The following is a 12,127-nucleotide window of genomic DNA, read 5'->3' as shown; positions in this document are numbered from 1 at the left end:
TGGTCATGGGATCATTAAAATATTACTTAATTATGAGAAGTCATTGTGTAATACTTGGAGTGCAAAATGTATCATTTGTTCTCATTTGCATGTTCCTGTAGTATTTTAAACATTTGAGTAGCCCCTTAATGGCATTAATAGGGTGATCATAGAGTCCACTTCACAGATTAGTTTACACAGGCTTTGTGTATATTATTTTGAAATTCTGAAGGATTTCATTTCACCCAACTGAGATTTCACCGTTTCACTATGAAGGAACAAAGAAGCTATTACACACCCTTATTTCTCCCTTTGTGCCTTTATAGTTGTTTATATCTTTGTGTTGCAAGTGGAGCCATGGTGAGGAAGATGCTGCTCTCACAGATTTTGTGGGGGTTTGGCAGCCTTTTATGTGGATGACCATGTAGCATGTACTGACTGACTGACAGCTGCAGGATTCTCAGTCTTTAAGTGTTAAAGTACATATCCATAGTTCCATTTAAGTTCAGCCTGCCAGAAGGTGTTGGGATCATCCAAAGTCGCGGTGTCATCGTCTTTCTGTAGCTGGGATTTTAGAATATGGTGATTATCCTGCTCTGCTCTGCTCTGCTCTCTGGTGGCATTACCTTGAGTCCAGTGTGCAGTTTTGAGTGCCAGAATACAAGAAGAATATTAAACTATTAGAGAGTGTCCAAAGGAGGACACCATCCACAAGGACGATGAAGGGCCTTGAGGGGAAGCCGTGTGAGGAGCAGCTGAGGTCACTTGCTCTGTTCAGCCTGGAGAAGAGGAGACTGAGGACAGACCTCATCTGAGTCTGCAGCTTCATCACAAGGGAAAAAGGAGGGGCAGGCACTGATTTCTTCTCTGTGGTGACCAGTGATGGGACCTGAGGGAATGGCATGAAACTCTGCAACAGGGGAGTTTTATGATGAATATTAGGAAAAGGTTCTTCACCCAGAGGGCAGTGGTCACAGCACCAGCCTGACAAGAGTTCAAGAAGCATTTGGACAATGCTATCAGTACATGGTGTGACTCTTGGGGTGTCCTGCGCAATGCTGGGAATTGGACTCGATGATCCCTGTGGGTCCCTTCCAATTCAGGATATTCTATGATTCTCTGTCTTAGTATGTTTTAACAAAATGTAAAACATTCAAAATTAGAGATGTTTAATGAAAATTGTGGCATTGTTTTTAGACAGGAACATACAAGTCTTTATTAATGAACACCTTAAGTCACATCAGCATTTTAATATAATGATATAAATAGAAGAAAATTGCATGGTAGAATGGGCAGAGAACGGTTTAGTTATCCATTAAATTATAAACATTTTGGATCAGAAACTACATCAGATCTCTTTTATGAGATCTCCCAGAAATTTTTGGATGTTATGATTTTGGTTGTTTGCACATATAATTCTTGGAAATGAACTTAATAAAATATGCTGTCTGGGTAGGTCCCAGCTTTTTAAAAATCACTGCTGTAAAAATTTGAACTTGTTCCATGCATGAAATTGAAACTTTGGCTTTCATTCATATTTTTTATATCATATATTGTGATTCAGAAGCCAAAGACATTGCTTAAGGAAAGTGATACGATTATATTTATTATGTTTTCCATTCCAACTGTGTCAATAATGTCCTCTTTTTCCTACTTTGTCTGGTGACCTGATCTCAAGCAAGGCTAGGCACTGAAGGGTTTTTAGCAATAAAAATAAATAATGTTTAAGGAAACAATTAAGTAGTTCTTAACTGTACTTTCCTTTTATTGTCCATCAACCCATTGCAATTAATTCAGGTTTGGGGGAGTTTCACAAGAAAACCACCACTGACAGACATTTGGCAGCAAGCAGATGATTTATTTCTTAGCTTCTCCTGTTCAATCAGTGGTTTTCTTTATCTGTCCGTCAGCTAAGTCTGAAATCCTGTTGCAGAGTTTTTTTGAAAGAAATTTCAGACTTGATAGAAGTTTCTGGTTCATAATTCAGTTCAGTCACAGGATTGCAGTAGTCTGTGGCAAGATCAGATTTCCGGGGTAGTTATCCCCTCCAGTCCTTAGGTGGTACCTGCTTTTCAAAGAAGACAAACATAGAAATAAAATAAGAAAATGAAGAGAAAAAAGGTCTGTGGCTTTTCCTGTAGCGTATTTATGGAGATGCTTTTCTGGCATGTTTTTTACAGATCAGGCATTTGGGAAACATGCTGTGCTTTTTGGTTGCTTTACCCTTCCATTTTCAATGGGATCATGAATTGTCCAGGAGATGACGGGCCAGTATTCTGACTTCTAATAGTTTGGGTTGGTCTCTGGGCATTTTTGCTCCATACTAAAGCTACAGAAGACAGAAGCTTTTTGGTTGATGAAGCCTTTCCTCAGAGATTGGGCTAATGTTTCATTCTGAAGATTTACGCTGATTTATGAAAAAAAACAGCCCAAAGAAAGATGACTGATTTAGTTCCTCCTATACCTGGAGAAGTGAAATACATATTTGACATTAAACATTTTTATTTACTTAGTTTATTCAGCTAACTGCTATTGTTGTCATAACCACTGTGGTAGTTCAGGAAATATATAGAGCATTTTGGTAAAACCTATCTTAATTTAAATGTACACAAATACCCAAAGAAAGCAAGTAGTGAAATGTCAACTCACTGGTCTTGTTCAAATCTAACCACCATTAACATAGTCCTATCGTGCCAAAGAACAGAGAAAGTATGAACGTTTTTCTTAATAATAGTGCTGAATTACTAGAACTTTTTCAGCTCTTTGAAGTAGGTTGTGTAGGGTCAGGTGTCACCTAGTAACTTCAGAATGCCATCATTTTCCTGTTACCATAAAAATAAGAGATAATAAAGATAGTAAGTAGAAGACTGAGATGATGAAGCCTAGATATTAAAAAAAATACACTTTTGTAAGTATATAATGGACTGTGGCAACAAAGAGCATTGCCAGGAAGACCAGCATAAAGCTGTAACACTGTTGAAGCTCAGAAACAGTTTTTAATCATGCCCGTAGTTTTCTGAGGGGGATAAAGAAGGAGACAAGATAGCTATTTCAGTATCTCCTCAGGTGCAGATGTCATGATTACCATTCCCAAAAATTCCAGTTTTCTTATTCTGGAATCTTTCTTTAAATACTTGCAGAAACCATGAAGACGATCCTAAATGTAGGGGACATGGTTTGCCAAAAAGAATTTAGTGTTTACAAGATTTCTGGTAAATAAAGGGGAAATTGTTACATTCCCAGAAGGCCATAGAAAATGTTGTCTGCTGTTGTCAAAAGTGTATTGAACTGAACAGTCGCACCATCCAGATTTTGCTCGTGGAACGATAGAGTTGAACTAGCAGTAGTTAGATCTTAATGACCAGTTTGAATTTGGTGGCACTTAAAGAATCTTTCCGTTTTGTCTGTCATGTCGATTTTTTCTTTGTTTCAATGTTTTGGTAACAAAAATATTGGTGTCCCAAAAGAAAGAAGCCTAAGAAGATACAATTTTCCCAAGAGCAGTGTCACTGCCTGTGATGTTAGTTAGCATAGAGTTTACCTCCTTTTTTCATCTTCACAATCGTCTTCGTGGTATTTGATTTTTCAGATTGAACATACATATTGGTGATATGACCAATGTGAAGAATTATTGATCATGTTCATTGTATATGAGTTGTCTGCAAACACAGCAAATAAGGTAAATTTTACTTTTTTTGTTTGTTTTGAATTAGGTTCATGCACTGTTAGTTCGAGAAGTTGATGTAGAGAAGGTGTCGAGTTTTGAGAACCCGTATGTAGATGCAATAAGAAGTTTGTGGAATGACCCTGGAATTCAGGAATGTTATGATAGACGACGGGAATACCAATTATCAGATTCAACTAAATAGTAAGTACATGGTAGTGATGAACAGCTGTATATAACTTCCTGCTTCTAACAATGTAATTTTTACTTTTTAGCTTAGTGTACATGTCTGTGTACATATTTGTATGCGTATGCACCACAAACATAGCTGATTATACACATACAGAATTGAATTAAGGAGTGGCATACATCTATTTTAGAATTACATCTGTGCTTATTTCACAAAACGACAGTCTGTGATCATTCAAAGTCTTAAATTAAGATTCTAGGGATGGTTAATTTTGGGGGAGGATTTTTTGTTAAACCTATTCAACCTACTCTCTTCCAACATATAATCACAAATGCAAGACGGGCAAAAATAATTTCATGTAGTGTGACAGTAGTGAATACTGGGAAGTGCAATCAAAGTAGACCTCCATACAGTTCATAAAAATTGAAATGTCCAAGAACTCCTGTTTTCCATTTTCCCTCCCTGGCATTTGCAGTCTTAGGGGTGAGGTAAACAGTACTAAACAAAGGGATTTGTTTTATACAGAACTGCCTTTCTATTATGGAAACAAAGTTTAAAGAACATGGCTCCCAAGAACACATCAGGAAAGCACTTAAGTTAAATTGTTTGTTCTAGATCAACAATAATAAAAATGCATATGTGGCTAAAAGATGTCTGAAATGTTACGCCTTTAGTTTCTTGGGACCAGAATCTGATTAAAAAACAATGTGAAATTAGTCATTGGAATCTGATGTCTGCATGAAGGTTTACTCTGTGAATCTGAGTTATTTTTTAGTTATGTAGCATACAGCTCAGATAAAATTTCTCATCTGCTGTCAAAGAAATGGATGATGGCCTCTTGATGTTGACCAATGCTACAGAACACAGCATAGTTTGTGATTTAAGCCGAGGCAAAAACCTCCATGGATTCTACATGAATTTTTGTATTAGCTATGAAAAAAAATTATTCCAGTGATATAATTCCAGTCTCCATTTGGCATGTGTACATGAATGGAAGCCTCTTACTTATGAAAGTGCACCACAAAGCTTCCATTAAGCTTACTGTACGACTCAGGACATTAGACATGACAGTTGTGGAATGACGTTTATCTGCACAGTAGTCTGAGCATCGTCATCTAGCACAGCACTTTTTAAGTGAATTAGTCAAGATAAGCTTACTAGGATCTTGCTGATACAATTTAGGTAGCTGAAGACCTAGGGATGCATGACATAGGTCTCCTCAGATTCATTGCAATATTGTCACCACACCATAACTTCTCTTTGCCCTATGCATGGGGTTTCTGTTGTCCTGTGCAGTTCTCTGTCTGGTTACCTTCCAAACCCATCATTTTTGCGCATGTATTTTGGTGTAGAGTGGTGCAAAGCACAGTGGCATCTCTCTTGTATTGTTTAGATTCTCGCTGTCCCCAAAGATACCATACTGTGTTTTGGTTTTAGGTGGTAAGGAAACATAGAATATTACATAAAGAGAAAAGTTCCAGGATACATAAACGGTGAATAGAAAACTTCAGAGACAACATTACTAACAATATATTTTCAGATTGTTTCTGTACTGAAATGAGTGAAAAAAGTTTAGTAGAAGGTGAAGCAGAACTTGACTCATACTTTGAATTTCTTGTATTTGTAGGTCCTAACTTTGTTTCCACAACAGATGTGATACTGGTTTTAAAGTTGAAATAAATGTATGTATTTTGTGTGCTCTACCTTAGAGGCTAAAAACATAATTACTCTCCTAAGTAGAAAATAATGATCTGATGCTACTTCCGACCAGATTGTGCTGTACACCATAGTTTTGACCTACTTTCAGTTAAATCGTCACCATAGTAGATCTTTTGAGTAACATTAAAAATAGTAGGGAATAATCATTAAGTAGCTATAAAAACAAATTCCTAGTACATTGTCTTGCAAAAGTTGCATGTGGTAGTTGATTGGTTATTTCTCAAGCTCAGCAATGTTTAGCAGTTTATCATGAATTTTTGCAGATTTGGTGACTTCATTATAGTTCATACTATGGATTTCTGCAAAATGTTTTAAATTAGACTTGTTAATCACTGTATTCAAGTCTTCAGAAACGCCTCTATGTATATGTATGCTTGCAAGTAGAGTTTTTTCCAGGTATGTAAGTCCACTAAATAAAAAATCAGCAGAAACCAAAGAAACATTGTTTCGAAAATACAGTATGTGTGTTTACCAGTAAAACACCCAAACAAATTTATTAGCGTTATATCCCTGTCACAAAGCAAGGAAACAAATTGCTTAAAAGTTTCTACTGAGATTCACAAGGCCGTAAGACAGAAACAAGCACTCAGTGCTCATTGTCTTGATGTATCAACCAAATTGGTTTGTTGTCCAACAGATCTCTTGTAAGCATATGTGCCAGTGTCTGGTAGGCATATGTGTCAATGTCAGACATGTTCTTTGTTCATCCCTTGCATGAGCCTCTCATCTTCTCAGTGGTTTTCCACTATGTTTTTATAGTAGTAGTGGTAGTGGTAGTCGTAGTAGTAGTATTTTCAGTCTGCTGCCTATACTGCTTTTTTCCACCACGTCTTCAACAAGGCCAAGTGCTGAGTGCCTGCCCTTGGGTTACAGCAGACCAAGGCAGTGATACAGGCTGGGGCAGAGTAGCTGGAAAGCTACCTAGCAGAAGATGACCTCAGGGTGCTGGTTGACAACAGCTGAACATGAGCCTGCTTGTGCCCAAGTGGCCAAGAAGGCCAATGGCATCCTGGATTGGATCAGAAATAGTGTGGCTGGCAGGACCACAGTCTGGTATTTCTTGTATCAGAAAGAGTGTGGAAGGGTTCATCCCCCTTCACTCAGCACTGGTGAGGCCAGTTCTATGCCCAGTTCTGGCCCCCTCACTGCAGGACAGACATTCAGGTGCTGGAGCTTGTCCATAGCAGGGCAACAGAGCTGGTGAAGGGTCTGGAGCACAAGTCCTGTGAAGAGCAGCTGAGGGAGCTGGCGGTGTTCAGCCTGGAGCAAAGAAGGCTCAGGTGTGAACTCATCACACTCTACAACTGCCTTGAAAGGTAGCCAGGTGGGGGTCAGACACTTCTCCAGGTGACAGGAGATAGAATGAGAGGACATAGCCTCAAGCTGCACCAGCTGAGGCTCCTTTTTTTTAGCATCAAGAAGAATTTCTTCTTGGGAAGAGTTGCTAAGCATTGAAACAGACTGCCCAGGGAAGTCGCCATCCTTCGAGTTGTTCAAGTAATTGGGTGTGGTACTTAGTGCTATGGTCTGAGTGACAAGGTGGTGATCAAGTGTTGGACTCATTGATCTTTGAGGTCTTTTGCAACCTAAATTATTCTCTAATTACACATAGTCTTCTTCCTGTTATTTTATTATTTCTAAATTATGTTTCAAGTTTCTGGTATGTTCTGTATATCATAATACTTTCACTTTCTGCCATCTTTTCACCTGTGTTGTTGTTGTTTTGTCATTGTTAGTTGCACTTTTGATGTTTTTATACCCACTGTTTGTACTCTGGAAGAATACATCCAACGTATGTTTACTGAAAGCAGTGTCTAAGAAAGAAAATTCCTTGCGTTATGTGAGTTGATTGGAACTTCTTAGAGGCATAACAAATACATTCTATTCTCTTCCCTGACCGTTGGATGCTCCAAAGCTTGGATGTCCATGTTGTTTTAAAATCAGTTTTTAGACTTCTCTGTAGCAAAGTCAAGAGCACATCAGATACATAGAGGTTATTTGCTTCCCATGCACATTACAGGGTGACTTAGCCACTTAATTACCACTAAATTACTTCCCTTTAAGATGCTGTCCCACAGTGTGAGACAGATGAAAACTAATAACATGGAGAATTGCCTTAAGTAGTAGCTGTGTGAGGTGAGATGAGATCATTCAGAATATACTGTACTGGGTGCCAAGATCTTAACCCAAATGTAAAAAGGTTACCAGTCAACTGTTCGATTGTATCATACCTTTTCAAAGCCTAAGGAAAGAAAAGGCAATAGTCTTCTGTGTTAGAGAATTTAGGTTGCAGTTGGAATTTTCGAACGTTCATCACCATTTTTCTCCAGTATGACACTAAGGTCTTACCATTCATGAACAAAATGTAGGAAGTGTTAAGACCTGGAAAGTGTCCCAGAGCCTTGCTTGGCTCAGATTTTCGGTTTCATCTTTCTCTGGCCACATGCAGTTGTAGTATTTGGCCACTGTGTACCTCCAACCAAGGACTTTCTCGTTGCTACACAAGCACTGAGCATATCTATTTAGTTTCCCTTCCATGGCTATGTTTTCTAACACTTCAGATAATTAAATATAATTTTCCCATAAGTGTTTTAGTTATGCCATATATATATATATAGTGCATTTTGTTATTTTATAATGCACTGCCTTATTAGTCGTACATGCCCATGGCATTCTCATACATGTATAGTCTTTCAAGCTTTTGTTTCTGCCTTGCTGTCACCTTTAACAGCTCAGTTCCTGCAGTTGCACAGTTTTGCAAACACTGTGAGATGAGATAGTTGGACAGCTAGCATAGAAATGCAGATTCCTGAATTTTACTATGTAATAAGAGCTCAAGGGTGTGAATCTGAAAGCATATCACTGATTTTTAACAGGAAGGAAAGAGATGAAACCTAGTGATTGTCTGCTCAGTAAGGTACACCTTTTGTGAAACTGCTGCAGGAGTTGTAAGGCTTTGGTCATCTAGTAATTTCTGTATGACAGTATTCCATTTGAGTTTGAAATATTTTCAAAACTTCAGCTAAACAATTCATTTGTATCTGTCAGCTAAAGATAACATTTTGCATCTGCGTTACTCTTCTGAAACAGCTAAATTTCAGTGGATCTAGCATGTGTTAAATACAGTGTGCTTAGGAGTACACAGGGGGAAAGATCAGTGTATGAATCTAAGTTTTTACTAAGGCAGTTTACTCCATTTCTTGGCATTGCCTTTAGCAATCATTCTTTTATTTCATAAAGGTGTAGCACACTCTCAGAGCATGGTGGGTCTTTCAGGAGTAATACTGTCCGAAATTGAGACCTGCTATGCAGCTGAACTGATAGCAAATTCTGAATAACTATCTATGGGATATCTGTGTAACAGCCATTAGGTTGCAGTGAGAAAACCATATAGTCATATTTTCAAAGATGCGTAATTACATTATTATTTAATAAACTGTTCATTAGTTCTTGCTTACCTTCATTTGTAAAAATGTACCTGCTGGTCCTAAAGCTATACTTGAGGTCAATTTGTGTTGCAGAATCATAGATTCTGCTTTTATGTATTCACAGTTTACACAGCCTTATGTAAGGTTTCGAGTAAGGTAGAAACAGCAAATAAAAACGGAAGTCTGAAATTCAGAGATCAAGTGCTACCAGCAGAACCATGCAAATCCTATTTTATAACTTAGGTATAATCCCAAAAATAAAATCATTGTCTGAAGAAAGATGGGACATGCATACCAAAGTACTGCATCCCATAGAAAAACTGCAGATTATGCAGGAAAATTTAGAAAGGGAAGTGGGACTATGTAAAGAAGTATGCAGTATGTATTTGTTTCAGGACCCTTTTTTCATGCAACACCGAACATGTTCTTAATGACTCTATAATTTTTACACCACATTTCCTGAAAAGAAAAATTTGCATGAGCATTTTTTTTATTTGGTGACTTGTCTTTTTTAGCCTTTGCTAAGGTTGGCTTTTAGTGGTGTACGAAATTGAGGAAGACAGCTAGGTAGGATTTCGGTGGAATATGGACAGAAACAACGCTGTGCACACTTCTTCCTACCTCACTTCAATCTTAGTTTTTTTGTGTTTACTTCAGATTAAGATGAGATAGTTCTGGAAACTGGTAATTTGCTTCAACCTCAATTGACTCTTCACCAGTGGTGTAGAGTCTTAGAAACACAAACCTCTACAGAAATTCTGAGAACACAACCAGTACTTGTTTACATTTAGTTTTGTACACTGAAAATTGATCCAATTTACTGGACTGCTGCCTGTTAGCATAGAGGACACTTGTGTCAATTATTCTGGCAGCTCTGTGAGGCAGGAAAAATCCTGCTACAGCAGCTTTAGCATTTTGCTTGTGTGGTGTTGAAAGAAAAGCCATTTGTATGGTTTCTCAAAGACGCAAAAAAAGCAAGGCTTTTGTTTTTCAGCACATGGTCAAACTTCGTGCTAGGGTTTTTTTAGGAGAGTGGTCTCATCAACCAGCTCAAAGTTTTGCTGAACAAGCTAAACAGCCCCACCCCAAAAACACACCAAATCCAAACAATAGTATGGAGTATAGCCCTACCCCACTCCAGAATAGCCAGGCTGCAAAGGACAGAGATATATCAAATCTTATTATTGTCTCATTATCCTTAGTCACAGACTTTGGTTAGGTTTCTGTTTTCCCTTGCACTGCCATTGTCTGTGTATGAAACAGAGCATTTGGAGAGAGTCATACCCATGAACTGTCTTAATTTTGAGGAAAAGACTATTTTGCATTAAACCTCAAAACTTTGAGGTTGAAAATATGTAAATGTTTATGGTTACTATCATACCAAAATGTGTCATGTCATTGAATGCAGTGAAAGCATTTGCATATGAAATGTTGCTGGTAAGGCTTGCTTTTATAGCTGTGGTTACACAGAAATCACCCAACAAGCTTTTATGTTGAACAACAGAGTCTGTATAATTTCTTGAGGTTTGTCCCTTCCCTCTTCCCTGTATTCTCATTCTTCCCATATGGATATGTTGGCTGGCTGGGTGGTAAACAAATCATCTTTACTGGTTTTATACTGACCTTTCTATCAGCGTCAATAATTACTTCTATCTCAACACGTTTGGTTTTATTTAGAGATTTATAACAGAGTGTTTCTGGTGTGGTGCCAGTCAGATCCTTTCTCCTCAGCAGTGCATTTCAGAGGCATTGTGCTCTCCAGGGACTTGTGCTCACTGTGTGTCTCAGTCAGACTCCTTCCAAGCACAGGGTTTAACAGTGTGGTAGTGAGTATTAATTCAGCATCTTTTTACAGCAGTTTTGCCTGCTGACTTTAGGAAAAGTTATTAGACAGTACTGATGAGCAGACCAGTCTCACTTTTAACCTCAGAAAGGGAAATGATGTTAGAGATGGATTGAAGGCTTTGTCTTTTCTTTGTCCTTTCTGCCTTTGTCTGCCTGTGCCTTACTACCTGCACCTGATCAATTAGGCTATACGCTGAACATAGTTTAAAGTTACAGAAATTCATCCTGTGGATTTATTCCTTAGAAAATGCATCTTTATGACCTGATTACTTGGAAAAATCTGGCCTTGAAGATGCTAGTAAGTAGTAGCTCATAGCTGGAGGAGGGTGGTTGTTTTAAGTGTCTGCCCCATGTTGAAGGCGCTCCAGTACCTTAATTTCTGAAAGTAAATTCAAGTAAGTTTTTATGTCTGTCTTAATTAGGTGATGTAGCCCTAGGAAATTAAGGCTCAATGTTGAGCTACCTGTTCATGGTGACTGGAGTCATACTCATTTCTTAAAGAACTTTACTGGTTGAAACAATTCTGCTCTGCTTATTAAGCTTAGTAGTCTCACTACCTTGCTTGATTTCTATATAGGAAATACATATAGGAAAGTATAGAGCCAATCAGTCGACTCCCATAATCCCATTCCTGCTGTTTATTTGGAAATGTGGACAGACAGTACCTTGGACATGTGTTTTTTTTCAAGGGCATTATGAACGCCCCTAGCCTGGCAGCTTCCCTGAAGCTGGCTGCAGGCTTGGACCTTGTCATAGGTGATAAAGAGTGCCTTAGAAGTAATTACTTCGCTCCTGGTGCTGACTGGGAAACAAAAGGCTTCCTCTGCTTCTAGTCAGCCTGCAGATCACAGGCATGTTGCTAGATGCTGGCAGCTTCTCCTGACATCAAGGGAGGGCCACTGCCAGCAGCTCATTACATCCTCTTTGCCTCAGTAATGCACCTTCTGCCTGTCACTATAGCAACCCCCTGGAAAATTAAAATTACCTCAGCAGCCACTAAAATTCATTTTTATTAAAGCTAATTACAGATATAATTAACTTTTGAAACTTGGTCTGTATCATAAATTTACTCAGAACCATGTATTTTCCCATTTTCTTTCCTTTGTAGAATACTTGGCTGAGTAGGTACTGTTTGGGTGAGAGGCCACATAGCTAGAGTGTGACTCATCAAAACAAGATTTCTTAGTAGGTGGTGAAAATGAGCTGAGTATCCTGTAGCTGAAAGCTAAATGTCTTGCACAGTTGCTACTACCTGTACAACTGAATTTCCTGTGGTAATGCTGGTGATTACTCACTGTTGGA

At 38.4% G+C, this 12,127-nt stretch overlaps 1 protein-coding gene across 1 annotated transcript in view; it reads left to right on the top strand.

Moving 5' to 3' along the window:
- Window positions 1–12,127, top strand: part of LOC309585243 (guanine nucleotide-binding protein G(q) subunit alpha-like) — a gene marked incomplete at its 5' end in the record, with an annotated part of 112,251 nt that overhangs the window by 78,088 nt on the left and 22,036 nt on the right. Inside the window, one exon of the mRNA XM_082301862.1 lies at window positions 3,693–3,847. Coding sequence (XP_082157988.1) covers window positions 3,693–3,847 — 155 coding nt within the window. The remainder of the gene's footprint in view (window positions 1–3,692; window positions 3,848–12,127) is intronic.

This window comes from Coloeus monedula (genome assembly GCF_965178545.1).
Source record: "Coloeus monedula genome assembly, chromosome: Z".
NCBI lineage: Eukaryota > Metazoa > Chordata > Aves > Passeriformes > Corvidae > Coloeus > Coloeus monedula.
Note: the sequence above shows the minus strand (reverse complement) of the source record. Positions and strands in the feature narration are given on the sequence as shown.